General features: G+C 39.7%; 1 protein-coding gene across 2 annotated transcripts; it reads left to right on the forward strand.

Moving 5' to 3' along the window:
• Positions 1 to 79: 79 nt before the first annotated feature.
• Positions 80 to 26,519, forward strand: FBXW2 (F-box and WD repeat domain containing 2). Of its 2 annotated transcripts, XM_057720573.1 has the most exons (8): positions 80 to 176; positions 289 to 397; positions 3,987 to 4,496; positions 13,358 to 13,552; positions 15,658 to 15,791; positions 20,298 to 20,384; positions 20,999 to 21,168; positions 25,845 to 26,519. In XM_057720573.1, the coding sequence occupies exons 3-8, from the start codon at positions 4,007 to 4,009 to the stop codon at positions 26,131 to 26,133; spliced, it is 1,365 nt and encodes a 454-aa protein (XP_057576556.1). In that variant the 5' UTR covers positions 80 to 176; positions 289 to 397; positions 3,987 to 4,006; the 3' UTR covers positions 26,134 to 26,519. The 2 variants fall into 2 exon arrangements, with proteins under 2 accessions (XP_057576556.1, XP_057576557.1); XM_057720574.1 differs by lacking the exon at positions 80 to 176 and having other exon boundaries at positions 199 to 397.

Genomic DNA, 26,519 nt, shown 5'->3' on the forward strand with positions numbered 1-26,519 from the left:
ATGCTCCGCCCCCTCTCCGCTCCTCCGCCCTCCCACTTCCTCTTCAAGACGGGGCCGGAAGTGCAGCCGCTTCCGCTAGGCGCCGCGGGTGGAGGGGCGCGCGGAGATGACGCAGGCAGCACCGGAAGCCGCTCCCCTGTGAGGCTGCGGACCCGGAGCGGCGGCCGCAGGTCCAGGTCTGTTTGTGAGGCGGGGCCGAGCCGGGCCGGGCCGGGGAAGGGGTGGTCTGGCGCCCGCGCCTCCGCTGACCCGCCGCGCCTCGGGCTGTTTGTCTTTCTCTCTCTGCAGGCGCCATGGCTGCGGAGCGGACCCGGCCGCTGCGAGGCTCTGGCGGCCCGAGCGCGCCTAGTCGGCGTGAGCCCGGCGCGAGGTCCCGGGCCCCGGGGCGCTCGCTCAGGTCAGTGCCGCGCGGATCACGGCTCCGGGCGCAGGGGACCTGGGAGCGACGGTCGGGTTGAAGGGATCTGGAGTTGATTGTAGAGATGGGAGAACTGAGTCTCGGAGGGACTGCTTCCTGGTGCCTCAGTTTCCTTAGCTGCGGGATGAGTTGACAGTGATGTCCCAGGGCTGCCATGAGTTTGCTAGATGATGAAGTGTGGAGAGGTGGTTTATGAAGTACAGAGCGCTGTCCTAATGTGAGGGACTGCGCCATAATTGTGGGTATGCCATGGAAACAGGTGTGTACGCGGGGTGCTGCTTGCAATGAAGACAACGAGCTTGATGCGAAATAACGGTGGTCCCGGGCCATTTCTTGTAGGTTTCCAGTGTGCGGGTGCTGTGTTAAACGGTTTTACGTGCGTTATCCTGTTTATTCCTCGTAAAAACCCTTGTGGGGTGACCTGTTCGTGGTTACCTTTTACAAGCGAGGAAACGGGGCTTGAGACAGGTGAAGTGATTTGCCCAGGGTCACCCAGCAACAAGTGGAGTTGCAGGATCCTTATTTTAGAAACACTGTTTTGTACTCTCTCAAAGCTTTTAAAAATTCATCTTAAAACCGAAGGCGGATTTAAATAGATCAGATATTCACACGTTTGTAAATTCATAAAGGGACCCTCACTCCTGTTCCTCGGCCCTTCAGCGTTCTCTGGAAGCAACCAGTGTTACCAGCTTCTTGAATATTCAAAAGATATTTTACGCGTTTGTAAGTTCAGTTAGATGAGTTCAAAGCCTCTCTGCTCTTTAACTGCTGGTTATACTTGATAGGAAAAGAGAGGGAAGATGAAACCTCCTTCCCAAGGACAACAGATGTCTTGCTTTCTCTCTTGATTAGACCAGGTTCTGAGGGATTGATGCTGACTGACTCCAAAGCATTTTCATTTACCTCATTCTGCCTCTATATCCAGCTGTCCTTGACTATTCCCAGTAATGGGAAGTTCAACACTCTGGAAGCAGCTGTTCCATTATTGGAAAGCTCTGATGTTTTAAAAGCTCCTCCTTCAGTTGAATTGAAATACCACTTCCTGAAGTTTTCCCCATGGGACCTTTGCTGCCAGTACATGATATTCCTAGAGGCTAAGAGTTCAGTTTAGACCTGCGACCTTAAGAAAGTTCTCTCCAGAGTCAGTTCATTTTTTAGAGAAACAAAAGCTGATTTTTTTTTAATAGTGCATTCTGAAAAGTTAATGAGGCCTGCTTTATTTTTAAAAAGTGCCTTTTTCATGAGAGATGAACTGGAAAAGAGCCTCCCATAAACGGTTCAGTAGCTTAAAGGGCAAGTTCTAATTTAAGAGTTGGAAGAAAAATTCTTATTAGGAGTTAGGAGAATGTATAAATATCAGAAATGGCTGGGTTTGTAAAGGTGCTCATTGGAAAACTTGTCCCATAATCTCTGTAGCGTGATAGGTACATTGATTTGGCATGCTGTATGGTGTCTTTTAGTTATTTGGTAATGATATTGTTTTCATCGGTATTATAAATTGCCTTGTATACATTTAAATGACAGTTCATCTTACATAAATCTAAGCATTTCTGCGGTGGGTATGTGACATACTTTGTGTGCGTGGCGGTGCAGGTGTGATAGAGGAAGCCGCACCCCCCCCCCCTTCACTGTAAAAAAACTGTTCCTGGGCAGCTGTTTTGGTTATGTTTTTAATTGGCCAGTATAAATTAATTAGCTGCTGTGACATTTTGTGAATGTCCACAGAAACTTTTTTGTGTGTGTCTTGCTGTGAATGGTTTTTTTTAAAGTAAAACTTTTCCAGAAATATTATAACTTAAAGGTTGTTAGGATTCAGAGAAAGGAAGAGGCTTGCTATCTTGTGTTAGGTTGATAAAACTTTTGGTGAACTCATTATTTTTTGGCAGCCAAGTAAATCCTTAAATTAATAAATGCTACCTAGCCCAACCCCTGAGGCTTATTTTAAAGTCCATTTACTGTTCAAAAATATTAGACCACCTATGACGTGATTGGAAGGGGTTTATTTGCTTCAGCTGCTTTTTGTCTGATAACGTTCCTGTCAAATTTGATATTGGGAAATTAATGAAAGTGATTTTTGCATACCTTAACATTAACAAAGTTGTATGATGAGATCTGGCTATTTGTATAGACCTGATCTAGATGAAATATACGGAAAGGATTTTGTTTACCTCTTCCGCCTTAATTTGGACATAAAGTTTTTAAATTAGTATGACAGTCTGATGGGAAACTGAGTGATCAGATTAGAAGGAAAATTTTTATTCTTTTTTTTAATCATTGTAATGTTTCAACATATGAAAATAGAATAAAAACCCTCCATGTACCTGTCACCCACCGCTAGTATCTACCAACATGGCCAATCTAGGAAAGACGGCTTTTACAGATTTGCTTTATTTTTTGTTCTCCTCCCATTAGCTTAGCTCCCATTGTTAAGAGTGTGTTGAAACCTTGGCATAGTATGTGTTGCTGGATACTTGTGAAAGTTTTTTGTTCCAGTTATCCCTAAAGGGGAAGGTGGTATAATCAGACTCCGTGCTCCCAGATTTCATCACCAGGTTGCGATTCTCCTGGTGGTAGCTGGCTTCAGAGAGAGACAGCTTGATGTGTTTGGAAGAGTACTGATCTTGAGAGCACTGGTTTTCAGTCTGTTCTGTTGCTATTTTAATAGCTCTGTTGGCTATAGGCAAATCACTTACCTTCTCTGACCTGCAACTTCCTCATCTGCAAAGTGGAGATGATGGTACCTTTCTTTGAGTGTTTCGTAAGCATCAGGATTACTAATTTGTCTTATTTGTGCAGGCCTCCAGGACCCTCGTGGCTCTCTGGGGCGCTTGAGGTTGAGTCAGCAGCTCATATGAGGCTTATAAAAACAGACTATGTAAGGCCAGATGAGGCCTTTGGTAATTCATGTTCTAACAGGCAGTGCCATAAAGGAAGTGGAAGAACCAGAATACCTGAGCCATATGACTTATTGCATCTGCTTATTTTTCTTCCCCAAACCTTTTTGCCTGAACACCTATTGCAAAAGCCAGTAGTCAGTTCTGTGATTTCTAGTAACAGGTCAGTTGCACCTAGCATGATAACTGGTGTCTCAAGTTACTGCTCTGGGGACTTGCTTTCTGGTTGTCACATCCTTGTGCTTATTTTTGTGATTTTAGTGCCCAAATAGAGTGTATTAAGGAAATGGTATTATGATGGTTTTGATGGGGGTCTATTATATAGAATATGCTGTTTCATAATGAAGGAATGCTTTGTAAATCTTTTACTGTGAAGATGCATGTGGCATGTGCTAGACTTCAAAAGGAGCAAGTCACACACCAACGTATGTTTCATTGAGTTATGTTTTGGAGGTCATGATTTGTTAAAGTATGTTTTCTAAAATGTATTTACTTTTGTGTGCATGGTAATTTTTCAGATAAATACAGTGTATTAACTGTAAAGTTGTAATGTAACTAAGTGTAAAGTTGTAATGCCAAGTTTTTTACACTAATTTTTAATACTTCATTTGTTAGCAGTCTTGCTTGAATGGTCTTTTTGAGCAGAACTAATACAATATTTTGATGTGCCACAGGTAAATTTTTCCATAACCTTATGGAGAGAAAGGACTTTGAGACATGGCTTGATAACATTTCTGTTACATTTCTTTCTCTGACGGACTTGCAGAAAAATGAAACTCTGGATCACCTGATTAGTCTGAGTGGGGCAGTCCAGCTCAGGCATCTCTCCAATAACCTGGAGACTCTCCTCAAGCGGGACTTCCTCAAACTCCTTCCCCTGGAGCTCAGTTTTTATTTGTTAAAATGGCTCGATCCTCAGACTTTACTCACATGCTGCCTCGTCTCTAAACAGTGGAATAAGGTGATAAGTGCCTGTACAGAGGTGTGGCAGACTGCCTGTAAAAATTTGGGCTGGCAGATAGATGATTCTGTTCAGGACGCTTTGCACTGGAAGAAGGTTTATCTGAAGGCTATTTTGAGAATGAAGCAACTGGAGGACCATGAAGCCTTTGAGACCTCATCACTAATTGGACACAGTGCCAGAGTGTATGCACTTTACTACAAAGACGGACTTCTCTGTACAGGTAAGAGAGCCTGGAACCTTTATTTCTTTTTTTTTTTTTTTTGCATTTCATAGAGTCTAATCTTACAAATAGAACAAAATACTCCTCAGGCTTCAGAATGGTGGTTGTTAATTATAGAAGATATCTATAATGGCATTATCCCTCCATCCCTGACAGGTTTTTCCCCTTTTTATCCTTTTTCACTCTGAGAAGACAATTATTTTTATAAAATTTTATGAGAAGAAAGCTTCAGACATTCTTTTAAACATAATGTGAGTCAGAAAGCTCTACTTGTTTCTATGCTTTTCTTCCATATACAGTCCTCTATGTTGGTTAATTTTTTTTTTTTTTCTATCAGCAATGGTTTTGGAGAAAAAACAGTAGAAAAGTTGCTGTCTAGTCCTAGAAAATAGGTCATTTTGGAAGAATTACGTAACCTCTCTGTGTTTGTTTCCTTGTCTATAAAATATGAAAAGGGAGATATTTCTCTCTTGCTCCAAGATCCTGTGGTTCTGAGAAGAATTAGAAGAGTCTGGGCTTGAAAATGAAGACAGTTGGATATTTTAAAACTAAGCAAGTAGTTAGGTAACTTTTTATAACACATGTAATCATTTAAATTAGAACTATGTGTATCTTTCAGTTATAATGGGCATGTGTTTCTACATATGATTATGATTAGTGCCCATGTTTTAGGAGATACATTTTGATAGGTGTTGTAAATAATTCTTAAGCAAAGTTTAGAATGGCTCTAGGCAGTTATTATCAATGCTAGCAATGCCTGTTCACTTCCATAGTATATAATATATAGTATAGGTATACTCCATGTTCTGGATAATTAGAAATCATCCAGATGGTTTCTAATAAACACTCGAGTATTATCTAAACTACATAGTTGTCATTTTTAATAGTATATACTGTTCCTTTGTGTAAACAGATCGTCATTATTTAGCTATTTACATATTATGCATATTCAGGTTGTTTCTATTTTTAGAAGTATTTTTGTTTGCGTTATTTTTTCCCTTTGAATTATTTATTTGGGGCAGAAGCCTCAGAGTAGAATCACCAGATCCAGAGGTTATGAATGATTTTATAGCTCCTCTTAGTGTCCTTTCCAGACATATTGGATCAATGCTATGCCCCCAGCAAGGTCTAAAATAAACTGCTTGTCCCTCAGAGTTCTACTAGACTCAGCTTTAATATTTTTAATAATTAAGAGAGGTATGATTTCTCAATATTGCTTTTAAATTGCATTTCTTTATTCGTTGAGGATGTACATTTTCTCACGTGACGTTCTCTGAAATGCTAGATACTTTGTCAGTTTTATAAAATAAACATTAAGGCATTTCATGGTTTTGTTTGTCATCCTGGAATTACTCGGTGCTTACATTATTTTCCCTGTCCCGTAAAAAGCCTGATTATTGGAACAACATCATCTGTTCTTCTTGATATTGTTTCCCAGCTGTGGTGGTTGCTTTTCAGTATCCTTTTTGCCTCATGATCACCAGCAGGTGTTTTTTTTTTTTTGTTAAAGCTTAAGATGCCGTATTGCCTTTGAGCTTGACACTGATTCTCACTTGGGTCAATACTGGCAAGTTGACTCATTTTAAGAACCAACTCCAGCTTTTTAAAAAAAAAATTTCTCATTAAACTTCACATTTGAAATGCAATAAAAACCTCAGTTACTTGGCACAGAAGTAAATGGAATACATTCACTAAATTCCTTAACTACCTGGGCAGTTAATATACACAAATAACTGTGGGCCCAACCTTGCATTTTAAGATTATTCTCCAGGTGGGTATGTATGCTATGTTATTTTTAGTAGGGTGAAATTCACCAGGTTGGCATATGGAAAATTATGCTGTGTTTATTGAAAATGATCCAAGGCATTAGTTTAAAACAGCATTCCTGGGACTGTTACTAGTGAGAAATATTTGTTAATAGAATTAAGCATGTGTTTGTATCACCTTGTTACTTTAGAGCTTGTATTTTCACTGTGGTTGAATTGGGAAATTCTGAATTCGGCAATAAATTTACAGTGACTCTCAGATTAGCCCGTAAACAAGCAATGAAACAGTATTATCAAAAAGATTGATAATGCTAAAAATTAACGTGGTATAGATTGAATGAGGTAGTTATTCTGCTTATTTCTGAAATGGTAAGAAAGGAACCTATTGTGCTTTGTGCTGTTCAATAGATATTTATTTATAAAATGCCTACTGTGTGACAGTGTGAGGGCATACATAGCTGAATTAGAGCAGTTCTTTCCTCAAATGTACACACTGGGATCAGGAAGGTAACTTGAATAAGTAAAAGTCTCTGGGTGAGCTATGGCCAACAAGAAAACACTGAAGTGGATAGCTGCTGCTTCACTGTAGTAAATTACTGCCGTGTGGAATTCAGGCTCAGAGTTGTCAGATCTGACTTTTCAAGAGAAGCCCAAGTCTAGATTTTTGTGAAATATCCTCGTTTTTTAGAAAGTATTAATTTTTAAGTATTATTCAAATTTTTAAAATATTGTGGTTGGGTCATAGTCAGCCTGTAAGTGGCTGTTTTGTGACTTCTGGCTTATAGTCGAATGAGAAAAACAAGAGCTGTAAAAGACGTATGATCCAATGATATATTTAACTAGGCTTATTGTGAACATTTCACAGTATATACAGATATCAAGTCATAACATTACACACTTGGAATTAATATAACGTTATATGTCAGTTATATCTTAATTAAAAGAGAGACCAACCCAAAAAAATGATATAGCTGAATTGTATGAGGAAAACAAAATTATATAGTTGTTCAAAAGAAGGAATGATTTCTTCCATTTGGGGCAGTAGAGCAGTGTTTATGTTGGGTCTTGAAGAATGTGTAGATTTTGGAGAGTTGAGATACACAGTCAGGGCTTTCCAGTAGGAAGATCAGCATTCAACAGGCATGGGAAGGGCCGAGCATGGAGCATGGAGGAGGAAAATAAAGGAAACCCATTTTGGCTGAATATAAGTAGAATATAAGTAGGGACTCTAAGAGACTCTTGGAATGTAATCTGAAGAAATAGGCTTGGGCTGTGTTTTCACAAGCCTGGAATACCAGGAACATGTATTCGGACAGTTTTCTGTAAACTGTGAAAGGTTTCTGAGCAGGAAAAGGGCGAAGTTCAGATCTTTCCACTTCAAAGTAAACTAGTGTGTCTTGTTTCTATCAGACCCAGGTCCTCTTTTTATAACATATTTTACCATAGTCTCCTCTCATGAAGTAAAAATAATGGAAGTAACTTATCTATATATACACATTTTAAAAAGCAATATAATACCCAAACTTTGATCCAGAGGAGAAATAAGAGGACTATAATTTAAAATAATACCCATTGCACACGTGCTGAAGCATGGCTTTTCTAGAAGGTGGTAAAGTAATCAGATGTTTACACCTATATGTACTGACATTATGAACATGACAGCTGTGAATGCAGAATGTTGTGTTTGTCACAGACACCATCCATGACACGATCTTTTCAAGTGGTGTAAAACTCTTAGCAAAGTTCCCAGGAAAGTATATCTTTCCTCAATTTATCTGGTAGTTACACTTACAGAAAATTAGGTATACAGTTAAACTGCTAATATGCTTTGTAAAACAGATTTTAGGCTCAGTCAGATAACTAAGAATGAACTTTTCACTTATGAATATCTGGCAGAACCTTCAAGAATGTCATGCAGAATCCAAGATGATTCTTTTTGTGCACTGCAAACATTGTAGGATGTCCAGCATTCCTGACCTCTGCCCAGTAGATGTCAGTAATGTCCTCTCATTGTGACATGACAGTGAAGGCACCCTAGAAATTTCTAAAGTGTTCCCCCTAGGAGATGATACTAATTCTATTGATACCCCTTGACATAGACATATCTAGAACTTCCAGATTAAATCACTAGTCTATTGTGGCTTAAGTGAGCTTAAATAGGTCTAGATATAGCATAGTAAGGGTAGAGATTTTTTAAAGTAGCAATTGAATAGAAGAACAGCTGTTGAAATAGAATTGACAATGAATTGGGTACGTGTCAAGGAATAGGGAAATTTCAAAAATGCCTGAAGGCTTCTAGCTGCGTGTATAATTGGGAAGATAGTAGTACTAGTAAAAGAATAGAAAATGAAGGAATATATTCAAGAGGATAGATGGAGTTCAGTTTGGGATGAACTGAATTCAATTGGATGTTTAAGTGGAGATTCTTGTAGTACTCGGAAATGCAGGATGAGAGCTTTGGAGAGTGCTCAGGCTAGAGAGAATGATTTAGGAGTTAGTCACATCACAGCTGAGCTCTAAGTGAAATTTTAAAAGGTAATGGAGAGAGGGAAAAATAGAGCATAGGGTGGATCCTTTGAGCGTGTACTCAGAGAAAGGGGAGAGGTAAAGAAACAGAAGGATAGTGAAGAGAGTTTCAAGAAGGAGAGAAAAAGTTGTCTGACTTAAAGAGGCACTGGTAAATGTTTATTTAGTTGGTTAACAGATGACTCAGAGAGGTGGTTTGAGAGCTGAGATCTGATTCTTCCAGTTAAATATTTAAACTTTGCTTGATAAGATATCTTACTCTATTTGGGTTACAGCTCATTTTTCTGCTTTCCTTTGTTACATTACCCATCTCTGTAATTTTTATGTCAAAGATTGTTTTCACCCTGTTTTCTGAATTGAGGGCTTTTTCCCCCTTTCATATAATGAAAAATAGTCTACAGTGAGTCCCCTTTCACTTTCCTCTGTATGCTGTATCATTGACCTCTTTGAAAACATGTTGGGTTGGTCAGCACAGCAAATGAGAGTCTATAGGGAAGGTTGACATAAAGCCAAAAAAGAGCAGAGAATAAGGGCTCCTAAAGGCTTAGCAGTTAACAGTAGACTTATACCCCTGTAAAACGGAATGCAACCCTTGTTTTCTGATGTTTATTAGGGTGTAAAATTGAATGGCCTAATGTTTTCCTATACAAACAGTTTAAATAACTAGTTTAGATAATCTCTCTCCCTTTCTTATCAAATTGTGGTAAAGTATATATAAGATATATCATTTTAACCATTTTAAGTACACAGTTCGGTACCATTAAGTAAATTCACGTTGTTGTGCAGACATCACCACCATCTATCTTCAGAACTTTTTGCATTTTCCCAAACTGAAACTGTACTCATTAATCACTGACACCCTATTCCCTCCTCCCCCAACCCCTGGCAACCACCATTCTACCTTCCATCTCAGAATTTGACTACTTTAGGTACCACAATGGGTGGAATCTTACAGTTTTGTTCTTTTGTAACTGATTTAATTTCACTTAGCATAATGTCTCCATGCTTCCTCCATGTTGTCGCATATGTCAGAATTTCCTTCCTTCTTAAGGCTGAATAATAATCCTTTGTATGTATAGGCCACATTTTGTTTATCCTACCACCTAGCTTATAACTGGCCTTCCTGCTTCCAGTTTTGCTCCCCTTCAAACCATTTATATGATACAGCCATAGTGATCTTTCAGAAGTGCAGATAAGGTCCTAGTGAAACATCATCCTAACCCAGTTCTCCAGCCTGACTTTGCCACTGTTTCCCAGTCACACTGAACTGTTATCAGTGTCCATGTTTTAGGCAATGCATTTTGACAAGCATTGTAAATAACTCCTAGATGGTTTTTAAGAATGGATTCAAGTAGTTCTTTATGAATTGCCTCCAGTGCCTGTCCACATACTTATGTAATATATATAGATATTTAGTGGGTACTTTAATAGTTATATTCCAGGCATTGGTAAACCACGAACTACAAGGGCCAGATCCACCAGAGACTTTGTGGCTCAAAAAGCCTAATATATTTACTGTCTAGTCTTTTACAGAAAAAGTTTGTCTGAGCTCTGGCGTATACTGGTTTTTTTGATTGGGGAGAGGATGCTAATTACTTTATTCATCCTTTAGATTTCCACTAGTTAATACCTAAAAGTTTGGGGTATTTTTTAAGCCATGAAATTCCTACTTGAAATGGTCCTACACCAACGCCTGGCTTAACAACAAATCACAGTAGATATTGGGTTACCCAAAAAGTTCATTTATGGGAAAAACCCAGGTGAACTTTTTGGCCAGCCCAGTAGCTGTGGAGCCAGTCTTGCCATCTCCTGCGACGTGTTCGTGGGACACCTCGATGTTGAGGAGCACAGTGTAAGCTCCATGGACCTTCATCTGGGGCACTTTCTCCTTTTATCCCCTCCTTGTATTTGCTATGGGCTTTTGTACTGCCCATCACTTACTGTACTGAATTATTATTGCTTGTTTAGCCTTTTTGTTGTCTTAGGAAGACTGAGCACCATAAGAGCAGGAGCCCTGCCTAACACAGAAGTTCTCTAAATATAGGTTAAATGAATGAATGAGACCCTGGTTGAACACTGGCAGTAAATCAAAACCAAGCTCAGATAGGACCTGAAATGACTTCTTTTCCTGCTTTAGCTTCCTAGAAATACCGTCACAAAATGCTGACTGGACCAAAAAGCTGAGGACCTTAAAGATCATCTAGACCTGTGCTTTCCAATGTGGTAGCCACTCGCCACATATGGCTTTTGAGCTCTTGAGCTATCGCTAGTTCAAACTGAGATGTGAAATAGGAAGAACTCACTGGATTTTGAAGGCCTAGAATGTAAACTATTTCTTTAATAAATTTCTATATTGATTACATGTTAGATGATATTTTTGGCATATTTATATTAAAAATATTAAATTATTTTCCCTTTTTTGTACTTTTTAAAGTAGATATTAGAAAAATTTAAATTGTGTGTGTGGTTTGCTTTATATTTCTGTCAGACAGTATTGTTCTAGATCATTGTTTCTTAGTGCATTGTTGATACATTAGAATCACCTGGCAAGCTTTTACAATGATTGGCTCCTACCTCAGATGTTCTGAGTTAGAATCTCTGAAGACAGGGCCCTGCACATGTGTTTTGATAAAGCCCCCTAGATGATTCTCATGCCTCATATGCCCATTGAGAACCACCAGCAAAATCTCACCTTTCATTTTATAGAGAGGAAACGTAATCCCTAAATAGTAAAATAACAACAAATATAGTCTTCATTTCAGTATGCTCTCATAGAGTTTGCCCTGGTTGAAATTCATGCTCTGCCTCTTTCATAGCTGATAGCTATTTTTCCATTGTCTGAAACAATGGCTCTTTTTTCTTTTTTTTTTTTTTTTTGGCTTTTTATTAGGGTATAATTTCTCTACACTGTTGTGCCAATTTTTGCTGTACTCCAAAGTGAGTCAGCTGTATTTATACATATATCCCCATATCCCCTCCCTCCCGCGATTCCCTCCCAGCTTCCCTATCCCAGCCCTCTAAGTCATCACCCATCATCGAGTTGATCTCCCTGTGTTATGCAGCAACTTCCTACTAGCTATCTGTTTTACATTTGGTAGTGTATATATGTCAACGCTACTCTCTCACTTCGTCCCAGCTTCCCCTTTGCCCCTCCCCCTTACCCCGTGTGCTCAAATCCAGTCCATTCTCTACATCTGCATCTTTATTCTTGCCCTGTCACTGGGTTCATCAGTACTATTTCTTTTAGATTCCATATATATGAGTTAGCATACAGTATTTGTTTTTCTCTTTCTGGCTTACTGAACTCTGTATGACAGTCTCTGCGTCCATCCACCTCATTACAAATAACTCAGTTTCATTCCTTTTTATGGCTGAGTGATATTCCATTGTATATATGTGCCACATCTTCTTTATCCATTCATCTGTTGATGGGTATTTAGGTTGCATCCATGTCCTTCCTGACTGTTGTAAATTGTGCTGCAATGAACACTGTGGTACATGTGAAACAGTAGCTCTTGATCAACCCTTAAATGTGGAATTGTGGCTGGCTTTATTTAGTCATTTAAGCTTTTTTCCAGGATACCATGTCCTTATTACATTTTTGTAGCTTCAAAATGGCTTTTTTTTTTTTTTTTTTTTTTTTTTTTGTCAGTCCTTTTTTTTTTTGGCTACACTGTGCAACATGTGGGATCTTAGTTCCCCAACTGGGGATGGAACCCATGCCCTTTGCAGTGGAAGCACAGAGTCTTAACCACTGGACCGCCAGGAAATTCCCTCTTTGTCAATTCTTATTCTTACTTTTATAAAGGTAAATTATGAGACATGAGTTAATCATTAGGATTTTAAATGTGATTAAGACAAAGTCCTGAATTGTCAACCATAATCAGTATAATATTTTCATCAGAGGCAGAAATAAAACCTACCCTTTTTCTGCAGAATCTTAAGAGGATTTTTAAGCTTTTTGTTGAGTTGTTGTGAATGTCTGGGAATAATTTATGTCTAGTTTTCTTTGAGGTTCCTTCACACATTTCAAGATGGCTCAAGAAATGAGCAGTTAGCCTTTGCAGAAGTTAACCAGGGATCGGAGGCTTATCTCTGATTTGCCTTGGAGTAGAACATGTTCCAGCAGACAGCTTTCCTATCTGACATTCTTTATTAGTTCAGAGTTGTTGGGTAATACACAGGCATGCAAGTGTACACATCCAGTCATAGGTAGTACCCATCATTTTAAGCTTAAGTCAGAGAGCTCATGGTAGCCAAAGATTTGGGAAAATTTACAAGTGGAAGCACCAAGGAATGTGTTAATCTAACACCGCTCTGTAACCAGGAAAGTTAAGGGAAAAGGGCTAAACCAAAAGGCGTGGATTCAGTCCCAGGGCTGGTAACACCATTTTGGTTTCCCAGAGCAAATTGTGTTACTGTCTTCATGCTTTGGTTGTCCCAGCTATTAAGTGAGAGGGCTAGAGGAGGTGACTGTTAAGGTTGTTCTTTAAGAAACCATAGTTTGGGGATTGATTTTCCTTCTTTAGTGTTTGTTTTCTTACTAACCTCCATGTTTTTCTCTTGAAGGGTCAGATGACTTGTCTGCAAAACTATGGGATGTGAGCACAGGGCAGTGTGTTTATGGCATCCAGACCCACACTTGTGCAGCAGTGAAGTTTGATGAGCAGAAGCTTGTGACAGGCTCCTTTGACAACACTGTGGCCTGCTGGGAATGGAGTTCCGGAGCCAGGACCCAGCACTTCCGGGGGCACACGGGGGCGGGTGGGTTGCCTTTCTTTAAGGGTTTCGACAGTTACTTTAACCTCATTCCTTAAAGCCAGGAGCCAAGAAAGGGATCCCTTTTTTGTTTTTGTTTTTTAATTTAACCTGTCTTTCCCCCAACTTATTTCTCAGTCACTACAGTTAATCCCTTTATTCACGTGATTCTTATTTGGAATTTTCCCCCTAATTTTGCTTTTCCTTGGCCCATTTTTTAACTCTTATGCCCTTTATACCCTTATCCTAGGAAGGGCAGTTCTTCTTTTCCCCTATTTCATTTATATCCTGTTGAACAATCAGCTCCTTTTGTTTTGATCAGATTCCTATCTCCAAATTGAGTAAGAGCTACACTTGTAAATTCAGTCCACTTTATTTGTAGAATTAGCACTGGAAATCCTTTGGAGTGACTACACAGGTTACATCAAATTGGAGCTTGGTTGACAATAATTAAAACAAGCCACTGCTGAAAGATAAGATGAAAAAAAGACAACTGAGTATTTCCTAATAGTTTAGCAGCCTTAGTTTGTAAAGAACTGAACATTTGAACATAGCCTTCAGATCTGCGGTTCTCCCTGTGCTGCACTGTATTTTGGAACTCTGTGCAGAAATCATGTTGATCTAGTTCCCAGCCTCTTGCACAGCAGCTCCCTTCTTCCTTTCCCCCCTTTACCCACTGCATTAGCCCCTGAGAATCATAGTCTGTGCTCTTGAGCATCACATTTATGGGCAGTCTTCCTGGACTCCCTAAATAGGTTGAGTTTCTCTGCCATAGATTTCCCAATAACCTGTGTAACACTCATCATATCAATACAAGTGAGTATGATAACCTGGTTTCTCCCTCAGTCTGTAAGCTTCAGAAGGACAGGGATCCTTCCTGTCTTATTCACCCGTAGGTCCTAAATTCCTTGCACAGTACCTGGTACTCAGTAATTCTTTGATGTAAACCTAGCTGTTATATTGCAAACCCTGCCCCTCCCTCCCCTCCATTTTGTCATCCTATACTTTTTTCTTCTGTCTGCTCTCCTACCACTTGTTTGCTATAGAAATTAATATTTTGAAGATACATGTTTTAACATGGAACTTATATATCAAATTGAGTGTAATATTCCACAGTGTCAAGGGGTTTACATTGACTTCCAGGTGATTTTATACCTGCTCAACTTTGAGAGCTCTGTTCTGAAAAATTTCCTCCTTGCTGTTCCCTGGACATTGCTGTGGCTTTACTTAACTCCATGCCTTTGCTGTTCCCTCTACCTGCAGTATTCTCTTTCTTTTCTTGATAAATTCTACTCATCCTTCAGGGCCCATCTCCAATATCGCCTCTTCCCTGAAGTCCTCCCTGATACCCCTGGGCAGAGTTAGTCATTCTCCTTGGTGTTTCCTTAGCAAGAGGTAAACATTTATTTTTTTTGGACTTCCTCCTCCACCCCTCACTTAGTCTGAGTTCCTTAAAGAAAAGAGCGGTGTCTTCATCTCTGGGTCCCCAGTGTTCCTTTAGAACTCAGCAGGCATTTAAAAACAAATATTTGAGTACGTGCTATACTTAGGCACTGTTTTAGGTGCTGGGGATATAGCTTTGAAGAAAATCAGACAGTTTGAGAGAGTAGTTCAGTCTGACCTTTAAGATCTTTGTTTTGTTTTGTTTTGTTTTTCTCATTACAGTGGCTTTTCTTGAGTATGGGTATTGTTTTGTAGGTTATACTCTTGACATTTTATCCTACTGCAGTAAATAGTACAAACTTGAGTAGGTCCACCTATGTTCTGTTTTCCTTGCATAGGCTAGATACGTTATGTGTAGTATCAGGCAGGTGGTCCTGAGAAGAAACGCCATTATCTCCTACACTAGTTTACCTCTCACTCTGAAGCTAGTGTAAGTATAAGAGATTGTATTATTGCAGGAGCTTTTCATCCTTAGAATAATAAGCTATAATAATAACAAGAATTTTGAAATGGATATTTCTTTTAGCATAAAATTGCTAGTTGAGAAAGCACCATTCTTACAGTAGTTCTGGTTGAGAAATTAGGGAGAATAAACATAATTGAACTCTATTATAAAAGACCCGCAGGCAAAGGCATATATTTAACTTTGTATGTGTTGTATACACTAGTGTTTAGTGTCGACTACAATGATGAACTGGACATCTTGGTGAGTGGCTCTGCAGACTTCACTGTGAAAGTATGGGCTTTATCTGCTGGGACGTGCCTGAACACACTCACTGGGCACACAGAATGGGTCACCAAGGTAGGAACAAATGTTGTCATCAGTCTTGCTGAGAGTGGTGGAGCTGGGAGTGGGATGAAGGAGTGGTAGATGAGTCATGAGATGGAATAGATGCGTAAGTGGTAGATGAGTCATGAGATGGAATAGATGCAACCACAAAGCATGGTGGTATTACCACAGTGACCAGCATATAAAAGACAGTAAATAGTTTAATGAATGAGTGACTCATGGACATGAAAAGATGCCCACAATATATTAGGTGGGTAGAGGGAGCAAATAAAACAGATTATACACAAAAAACTACATAGAGTATGATAGTTTCTGAATGTGTTTTTGCACCAAAATGTTGAAGATGATTATTTCTTGTGGAGTTGTGAGTACTTTTTTCCCTTTAGGATAAGCACATTTCTTTTTAAATCAGAAAAGCAATTTTCATTATGAAAAAGAAAATGCTTGCAGGAAGTGGAACAAAGAAAAATGTACAGGCTCTTTAAAAGAACATTGTGCTGGTTTCTAGCCACTTTTATTCAACATATAATTGGAAGTCCTAGACAGAGCAGAAAAAAGAAAAAAAGGCATCCATGTTGGAAAGGAAGAGGTAAACTGTCAGTATTTGCAGATGCATGATATTTTGATGACTCCCTCAAAAAACTGTCAGAACTAATTAATACATGTAAAGTTGCAAGATATAAAATCTGTACACAAATCTGTTGATTTCTGTACACTAATAATGAACTATCAGAAAGAGAAGTAAACAGTCTCATTTACAATTGCATCAAAAAGAATAAAATACATAGGAATAAATTTAACCAGCATGTATCATACTGTATATTAAAAACTGCAGGACATTTTGAAGAAATTTGAAGGAAATTGAAGTAGACATGAATAAATGGAAAGGTATTTCATGCTCGTGGATTGGAACAATCGGTACTGTTAAAATGCCCATATTATCCAAAGCAATCTACAGGTTCAGTGCATTCCCTATGAAAATTCCAATGGCATTTTTCAAAGAAATAAGAAACAAATAATCCTAAAATTTGTATGCAACTACAAAAAAGCCTCAGAAAGCCAAAGCAATTTTGAAAAAGCACAAAGCTGGAGGCATCATGCTTTCAAACTATATGACAGAGATGTAGTAATTAAAACAGTATGGTATTGGCAGAACAGACACATAGATCAATGGAACACAATAGATAGCCCAGAAATAAACCCACACATATATGGTCAATTCATTTATGACAAAGGAGCCAAGAATATACAATGGGGAAAGGACAGTCTCTTCAATAAATGGTGTTGGGAAAATTGAACAGCCACACAAAAAAGAATGAAACAACTACTGTCTTATGCTGTACATAAAAATGAACTCAAAATCAAGTAAAGATTTGAACTTAACACCTGAAATCATAAAACTCAAGACTAGAAGGAAACAGCATCTTGACATAGGTTTTGGCAATGATATTTTGACTCTGTAACACCAAAAGCAGCAAAAGCAAAAATAAATAATGGGACTGCATCATACTAAAACGCTTCTGCACAGCAAAAGAAACCATCAACAAAAGAGGTAACTACTGAATGGGAGAAAATATTTGCAAATCATAGATCAGGGGCTAATATCCAAAATAGGTGAATAACTCATACAACTCAATAGTAAAAAACCAGTCTGATTAAAAAATGTGCAGATGATCTGAATAAACATTTTTCCAAAGAAGACATACAAATGATAAATGAAAACAACAACTAACAAATGAATGAAAAGATGTTCAACCTAATCATCAGGGAAATGCAAATCAAAACCACAAAGCGGGGCTTTCCTGGTGGTCCAGTGGTTAAGACTCCCCGCTCCCAATGCAGGGGTCACAGTTCCAATGCCTGGTTGGGGAACTAGATCCCGCTTACCACAACTAATAAAAAAAGATTCTGCATGCCACAGCAAAGGTCCCGCATGTGGCAATGAAGGTCCCACAAGCTGCAGCTAAGACCCAGTGCAGCCAAATAAGTAAATAAATATTAGGAGGGGAAAAAATCCACAATGAGGTATCACCTCATACTAGTTAGGATGGCTATTATCAAAAAGACAAGAAATAACAAGTGTTGGGAGATTTTGGAGAAAATGGAAACTTTGTACACTTTTAGGGGATTGTAAATTGGTGCAGCCACTATGAAAAACAGTTTGGAAGTTCCTCAGAAAATGAAAAATAGAATTTACATGTGATCCAGCAATTCCACTTCTGGGTACTTCTCCAAGGAAATTGAAAACACTGCCTTGAGAGGATACATGCCCCTCAGTGTTCATTGCAGTGTTATTTACAATAGCCCAGATATGGAAACAACCAAAGTGTCTGTCCATAGATGGATAAATGGATATATGTATTGAAATATTATTTAGTCATAAAAAAAGAATGAAATCTTGCCATTTGTGACAACATGGATGGACCTCAAGGACATTATGCTAAGTGAAATAAGTCAGACAGAGGCAAATACCATATGATCTCTCTTACATGTGGACTCTACAGGGGGGAAGAAAGCCAAGCTCATAGGCAAAGAGAACAGATTGATGGTTGCCAGAGGCAGGGGGGCGGGCTGTGGGGAGTGGGAGAAATGGGTGAACGGTGTTTTTTTGTTTTTTTAGTTTAAATTTGTGAAGAAAGGGAAGGAGGAGAGAATAATGCTCGCGAGAAGTGAAACAAAAATGTACAGGATCTTTAGAAGAATGTTGTGGTGTCTTCCAGTTTTCAGAACGGTTGCTGTGAAGATCGGTGTGTGTTAATAGTGGAAATGCACGCAGAGACTCTTCTTGAGCTTATCGTGCTGTTCTGGGAGGGGCTGAGATTGCAGGAGTGAGCAAAACGGACCCTGCCTGATGCGAATGTTAGTCTAGTAGGAGAAACAGTTCTTAATCAGTCATTTCACAAGTAAACATATAACCACAAATTGTGTTAAGTGCTGTGGAGGAAAAGTGTGGGGTCTAATTTACTTTGATTCAGGGAAAGCTTTTAGAGAAGGGGCCAAATGTGAATAATACATTGGAGGTAGCTGTGTAAGTGGACTTTTCAGAGGGTGCCGTATGTGCGCAGGCCCTGGGTTGGGAAAGAATCTAGAACATTTGATGAGCTGATGCCCTGGAAGGCCAGCAGAGCTGTGCTGTAGTTGGGGGAGGGGTTGGAGAGGGGGCCATTGTGTATGCTTTACTAGACCTTATTATGGATTTTGGATTATTGTACATGTCGGAGAAAGCAGTTGATGAGTTCTGAGCAAGAGTCTGGTGTGATTCATGTTTTAAGAAAGTAACTGCTGAGTGGAAAATGGATTAGAGTGGGGCACAAGTGGATGCAGGGTGGCCAGTTAGGCTTTTGTAACAGTCTAATCAAAAGAGACCCACGTCTTGGACTTGGATGGCACTAAAGAAAGAGAAGGGCACACACGAAGGATGTGTCTTTAAGGGAAAGCCAATTGAACTCATGGGGAACAAGGAAAGAATCAGATGACTAGTGGGTTTTAGGCTGGGTGGGTGATCCTGTGAGAAGACCAGTAATACCACTGAGCTGTACACTTAAAAATGGTTAAGATTCTACATTTTATGTGTATTTTACCACAATAAAAACATTGGGAAAAAAATTCTGTACTGGATGCATTCGGTTTTAAATAGAAAAGTTATATAAGACAAGTTAGTGTTACTTTAAAAACAACGGACTTGGGGCCAGGACACTGACTGAGATGTCTTAGACAAGTTACTCCTCCCTTCAGGGCCTGAGTGTCATCATCTGCTGAATGCTCCTGTGAGTATTAATGAGATGATGGGACAGCACCCAGCAAGGTGTCTGGCACATAGTAGCGGGTCTGTCAGTTTCATCTGAATCTGCAACCCAGGCTTCTGGATGAGTGTGCCTGGCCTCCCCTCTCACTTTATGCTGATTTATTACTAAAATAACCAGAAGCTAGTGTTTTCAGATTATCCCACATGCTAATGGAATGTTAGCTTCTATTGCATTATTATTTTCATTGCTTTATTTCATTTTCATTGCAATTATCTGAGATGATAGGTGCCCCATCCCCCATTTTAAAGATGAGGAAACTGAGAAACGAAGAGGTTAGATGGTCCTGCCCAAGGTTGCAGAGTCAACATATGACACATTCTGGTCCCATGCTGAGTGCTTTTCCCTTTACGATGCACATGCTTATGAAAACAGGTCATTTGTATCTTCTCTGTGTATGGACTTTTTCTTTCCTATTCCTCACATTTTTTGTGGAGTCACATTTTATAGTGTTTAAAATCAGTCCTAATGTTTGTTTCCAGACTAAGGCTAAGAGTAAATGCTGAAGACATTAGACACTTTTAGATCCTGCTGGTAATCTAGAGAATCTGGTTATAGTAAAATGCTTAGTAAAGGTTAACTTGAGTTATAGTTAACATAGAGTTATAGGTTACATACCATATCATTTTGAGCTCTTTTTCATATTTTAATTAAAAGGGATATAGGAACAGTACTAAAAGGATCTTTCTATAACATGGATGTTTATTATTTCTAGGTGGTCTTGCAGAAGTGCAAAGTCAAGTCTCTCTTGCACAGCCCTGGAGACTATATTCTTTTAAGTGCGGACAAATATGAGATCAAGGTGAGGTTTTTTCCCCCCATTAATTTGCCTGTGAAAGAGTGTGGCACAGGGGGAATATTTCAAGGGAGGCAGGAATGTCTTTAGTCTAAGCCTTCTTAAACCCATTGGAAAGAGAATTATTCATTTTCTCAGTGTTCTAGGTAGTTTCCAATTCTGATTTGTAAATGAAGGGAGGGAGAAAAAGCCACAGAATTTTATCTTCAATGCATTCTTAATTTTTCTTAAGACGTATCTCCTATCCTCCTCAATTCTTAGATCTGAAGTATGAAAATATAAACATTTATTTGTATAATAATGAAAGCAATTTGCAAAAAGTTTATAGAGCACTCTTATGTATATTTTCATTGCATCTTTTAAACTGTTCCATATGGTAGGCACTAACTATCTTCATTGCAGGAACTGAGGTTCAAAGAGGTTAAATATTTTACCCAAGATTACACAATACATATGTGCTAAATCAGAATTTGAACCATGCCTCAGCTGTAAAATCTGCGGTCATTCCAGTTTACTTCACTTTTTATTTGACTTCAGCAAACACAAGCCACGTTGTTTAAGGATGGTACAATCTGTCATCTTTCCTGGTTTTTTTTTGTTTTTTGTTTTTTAATCTGTAGATTTGGCCAATTGGGAGAGAAATTAACTGTAAGTGCTTAAAGACGTTGTCTGTCTCTGAGGATAGAAGCATCTGCCTGCAGCCAAGACTTCATTTTGATGGCAAATACATTGTCTGTAGTTCGGCACTGGGTCTCTACCAGTGGGACTTTGCCAGTTATGATATTCTCAGGTAATATTTCCATGGACCTTTACCTTTAACAGTCTGTTGCAGTTTAATAATAAAGACAAGACTAAATATTTGGATAAACCAGTCAGTAACTTGCTTTGGGGAAGTGTTTACTCCATCCGTTATAAACAATTCTATGCTGAAAACCTCACACATAAAAGTGTTTTAAAGGCAGTAATTAAATTAGAAAGAGTTTTATGTTAGAATGTAGAGGGTCTAGATTCTAATCCCTCTTCTTACTCTGAGTTACTTCCACTTTAAGAATTTATGAATTCCCCTCCCAGCTTTTCTGGAAAATGAAGAGTTTGGATGAAGAGATCTTTCAGATCTCCTCTAGTTTTAATATTTTAAGTTCTACTTACTGGTCAGTTGAAATTCTGTGTTGAGGAATTGAGTGGCCTTCTCTTGACTAGTAGAAAGACAGAGGTACTTAGAGAAAGTTACAACCTTCAGAATTTCTCTCCAAAGACATAAATAGAAAGAGGTCTGTAGACAAATAATTTTGTCATTCACTGTATATCATATAGACTCCTCTTGGAGACTGGCAGTATCTGTTAGCATATTGGAGGCTGATGGAAGCCAGTGTCATATGGTGATTGAGAATCTTGCTTTGGTGTGATAACCTTGGTTTAAGACCTAGTTCCTTTTCTTATGAGCTGTGTGATTTTATGTAAGTTTCTTAACCTCTCTGTGCCTGAATTGTCTCACCTGTAAAGATTAAATGATAGGTTTTTATTACTAACAGGTCTGAGAAGTCCTACATAAAGAAACCTGTTTTAATTTGTTTAACCTGCTATACCTCACATGTATTGTGCACAAAGCCTGTGTTTTAAGGAGCACGTATAACAGCTCACAGAACTAGCGTTCCATAGCGTGCTTCAGGAAGTGCTGGCCTGGGGACAGAGACTGAATGTTTTCTTCATTGTTTTTACACATGACTGTTTGAGGTCAACTTGTATGGGAATTGATCCTACTAGCCAACAGGACTTTGGTGGGCCCAGTCTCTCTGGTCATAAAGTTACAGCTTCATTTTTTTCTTTCTGGAGTCAGACCTACACTTCTAACCAGTTAGATTTCCAAGCTGTCAGAATAATTTCTAGAAAAGATTGGTAATTACACTTTGACAAAAAAAGAGACTGGAACAGATCCTAGAAAACATTAGTCTAAGCTCTTTTCATTTTATAGATGGGGAAACTGAAGCTGAGAGAGGATAAGGGCCTTGTCCAGTATCCCACAGCTCACCCTAGTCCAGCATCCACCCACCCATCCATCCATCCATGGTTGGATCATCTAGTCAGCATATGCTTAAGGTATCAGAAAGACAGAGCGAAGGAACTTTTTTTTTTTTTTTTTTGGGGGGGGGTACACCAGGTGGGAAGGAACTTTTGAAAGAAGTTAATTCTTTGCAAAGTAAGAAATTCAAGTACAGTTGGCCAGTGGTTCTGTACCCACAGATTCAACCAATGGAGGATCGAAAATTTTTTTTTTTTTTAAAGTCCAGAAAGTTCCAAAAAGCAAAACTTGAATTTGCCATGCACCAGCAACTATTTACATAGCATTTGCATTGTATTAGATATAAGTAATCTAGAGATAATTTGAAGTATACGGGAGGGTGTATATAGGTTATATACAGATACTACACCATTTTATATAAAGGACTTGAGCATCCGTGCATGTTGGTATCTGAGGGGGTCCTGGAACCAGTTCCCCGCAGATATGACTGTAGTCACCATGGGAAAATCAGATCTTTGATAGTTTAATATTGTTTTTGTTTTGCATTAAAATTTGGGAGAGAGGAGTGAAGAGGCAGGTAGAATAGAGGAATCATGATCTTTTTCCGGATTAGAGTTTTAGAGTCTCTAAAGGTTTAATTTGATTCTGCATCTACCTTTCTCATGTGTGCTTCTTGCACAGAATGGCATATGGAGTGATTTTTGATGTTTGGACATGCTAGCTGTAGCCAGTAAACCTGCAAGATTGTTTGCTGCTAGCAAGTACTACGCTCAGATCTTTTTTTTTTTTTGAAAAGAGGCTATTTTATCTCTTGCTTTCCCCCTCTCAAACGTGAATAAAACAGCCTCTTTTTGAAATCTTGGTAGAAATCCTGTGGCCTCAGTCGCCAGGACCAGGTTGTGTTCCTGAAGCTTTTGATGCTAATTGAAAAGAAGCAAAGCACAAATAGCAGCATGTTGCTCCATAAAGCTAAGATGTGATGCAATCTCTTGCGCTAGGTTATCTCAGTACAGCAGGCAGGGTTTTGTAGGTTTAAGGACCCAGACTGCACAGCAGGGATGTGTGTTTACAATTCTAAAGTAATCAAAGTAGAAGGTGCTGTGAGCCTATCAGGACCAGTGTTCTGTCCTGCAGCACATTTGTGCTCGAAGTCAGCTCATCTTCCCCAGGCTTAAGTCCTGTCCCCTAGTCACTCAGTTTGCAAAGTTTCTGGTCGTTTTCTGCTTGTGTTAATGATGTGGGACTTACTAGACTTTCCTGCTGCTTTCCTAGGGTCTCTTTGGCTCTCTCTTGTAGGAATTGGTGTTTTCCCATGTGCACTGCACCACTGCTCTAGTCGTTAGCAGATACTTATTTACCTAACCTGTGTGTTAGGCACTGTGATGTACACTGGGAACCAGCAGAGATACTTACCACACTTGTGGAAATGACTAACAGGGAAGGCTGACATTAAACAGCTGACTGCATGCAGATATTTTAATAGCTGGGATAAGAGCAGCATGGTGTGGGGTACTTTGAGACCCTGCCTAGTTTGAGGAGTAAAGGAATGCTTTATTGAGGAGGAGATTTGGGCCAGCTCTAAAGCATGAGTAGATGCATTTAACTAAGTTCTGGGGGCAGGCGTGCAGTGAGGACTGAGAGGGGCGGTCAGCTGAAAGGCCCGGAGACTGCAGGAGCCCGATGCATTTGAGTGACTGAAAGAAGGCCAGAGTGGCAGACACGAGTGCAGTAGAGAACCATTGAAGGGTTAAAAAGTTTAAAATCCAATGAGATTGGATTTCAGCGTGAGGTTAACTGATTGAAAGGGGCCAAGAGCAGATGTGGGGGGACCAGTTGAAAACTCTTGGCAGTAGTGCATGCAACAGGTGATGTCTTGGATCAGAGTTGGGGCAATTCAGGTAGTAGGGAATAAATTAAAGGAAAATTTAGGAGGTAAAATCAGTAGATCTCGGTGATTGGATTTGTGGTTTGAGAGCTGGATGGTTGCCATGTTTCCTAGCTTGAGCAGCTGGGAGAAGGAGCAAATAAGGAAATAAAGAAGAGAAACAGGTTTGGCTGAGAAGTTAGATTTTGGACCGGTTGAGTGTGAGGAACAGGTCTTTGTCTTCACTGCTAAATCCCCTCCCGTCCTGATACCAGACTGAAATCTGCTTCTGTGTAACGCATTTTCCCTTCGACCTTCGTTCTCTCTGCTAGAGCGCCTAATGCCTTGCCTCGCACACATCCTTCACTATTGAAAGGTGATGATCATGTATAGCTTTCTTGTCCCTCCCTGTCAGTGTTCTTTCTCCCCCTCGCAAGCTCATATTCTTTAGCTGTTCCTTTCTTGATCTGGTTACCAGGCCCTGTCCCTTCTGGTTGACATCTTGGACATACACTAGTTGGTAGTGTCCTTGTTAAGACATAAGATAAACTGGACTCTCACCTGGGCTCAAACATATTGTCATAGAGCCGAATTTGTATATCCCTTGTCTTGTAGCTCTTTTCCCGGTGCCTCCGAAGAGGACATCAGCTTTTCGCCTTACTACATGTGCAGATAAGAGAGATGGAGGGTTTGGTTTTTTTCATTTGTGTTCCTGTGTAGCAGGATCGCTCCCACTTTGTGCCTTTGTCGCCGATGTTTTAGGAACGGCCAAACTGAGAAGGTTAAGGCCGTCCTCCTAACTCTCCCAGTTTTCTCTAACTTATTATGAATCTGTTAGTTAAATGTTTCTGAACTACTTGGGAAGCTTTATATTTTCAGCCTCTGCTGTTTTTAGAGAGGAACCTATGTGTTTGCTACCTGCCGAATAGAGTAGCACTGAGTCACTTGGTTTTCATTCTTTGTTCTGGGCTTGGGGCAGTTCCCCTAGGCCAGTACAGTTGGCCCTCCGTATCCGTGTGCTCTGTATCCATGAGTGTGGAGGGCCAGCTGCACTACACCATTTCATGTAAGGGACTTGAGCATCCTCGCATTTGGGTATCTGAGGGGGTCCAGAACCAATCCCCTTGGATAACAAGGGACGACTGTGTAGTAGTTTTTACCTAGTGGTAAGAATTCAGTGTTACACTCTCGTTCTAACTGGTAACTAACTAGTTGTGAATCCTCAGCCAAAGTATTTACCCTGGCTGGACTTCGGTTTTCACATCTTAGAAATTAGAATATTAAATGAGATCATCTGTAAGATCCTTTCCAGCTTAGATGGACATTTTGTGCTTTTATAAATGTTCATCTCCTTATATGCCTATGTTATATTATGATATCATTATGAAGGGTTCTTCTCCCTTGCCCTTTTTCTGAAGGAGGGTGCGCTTTTTGTCCTCATATTTTCCTTTTTATACAAACATTTCATTTAATTCTAAATTTGCTTGAATTTTGTATTAAATGTCTCCAGAAAAGATTACAGTGGCATAAACAGAAGCACAGTTGCCTTCCGGTTCACGTTTCTTAACTCTCATCCTTGTAGGGTCATCAAGACTCCTGAGATAGCAAACTTGGCCTTGCTTGGCTTCGGAGATATCTTTGCCCTGCTGTTTGACAACCGCTACCTGTATATCATGGACTTGCGGACAGAGAGCCTGATTAGCCGCTGGCCTCTCCCAGAGTATAGGAAATCCAAGAGAGGCTCCAGCTTCCTGGCAGGCGAAGCATCCTGGCTGAATGGACTGGACGGGCACAATGACACGGGCTTGGTCTTTGCCACCAGCATGCCTGACCACAGTATTCACCTGGTGTTGTGGAAGGAGCACGGCTGACACCGCGAGCTGCGCCGCTGACTGACTTCGGGCACCGGGGCTGCTGGTTTTGAGTGCAACCCCTGTGGCAGCCAACTGCATGAACCAAAGTTCTCACCTAATGGTATCATCACGCAGTGCACAATCATTTATCTCTGTTTGCCAGGGGGCCAGGGCTCGGGGTGGGGGAGGGCTCGTTTTGTTGACGTACACCGCAGCATGCTGATGGGGTGCACCATTGACTTCATTTGTACTTGGTTATGTTGGTCAGTGTAAGAGGCTGCATTTGGGGTTCATCTTTCTTAAAGAACATTGGTTTTAAGTAAAGAAATTTAAATGGCTCATTAATCTGCTAATTGGTTGCCTATAAAAACACATTCAGTCTATTATTAAAGCTTTTTCCATTG

This window comes from Hippopotamus amphibius, chromosome 2 (genome assembly GCF_030028045.1).
Source record: "Hippopotamus amphibius kiboko isolate mHipAmp2 chromosome 2, mHipAmp2.hap2, whole genome shotgun sequence".
Lineage (NCBI taxonomy): Eukaryota > Metazoa > Chordata > Mammalia > Artiodactyla > Hippopotamidae > Hippopotamus > Hippopotamus amphibius.

What these genes read in the sequence shown, in the direction of transcription:
- FBXW2 (XM_057720573.1), top strand. Translation starts at nt 4,007, where the DNA reads ATGGAGAGAAAGGACTTTGAGACATGGCTTGATAACATTTCTGTTACA. An exon ending in CCGGGGGCACACGGGGGCGG is followed by an intron (nt 13,553 to 15,657) that starts GTGGGTTGCCTT and finishes TGTATACACTAG; the next exon opens with TGTTTAGTGTCGACTACAAT. An exon ending in GCCAGTTATGATATTCTCAG is followed by an intron (nt 21,169 to 25,844) that starts GTAATATTTCCA and finishes TCATCCTTGTAG; the next exon opens with GGTCATCAAGACTCCTGAGA.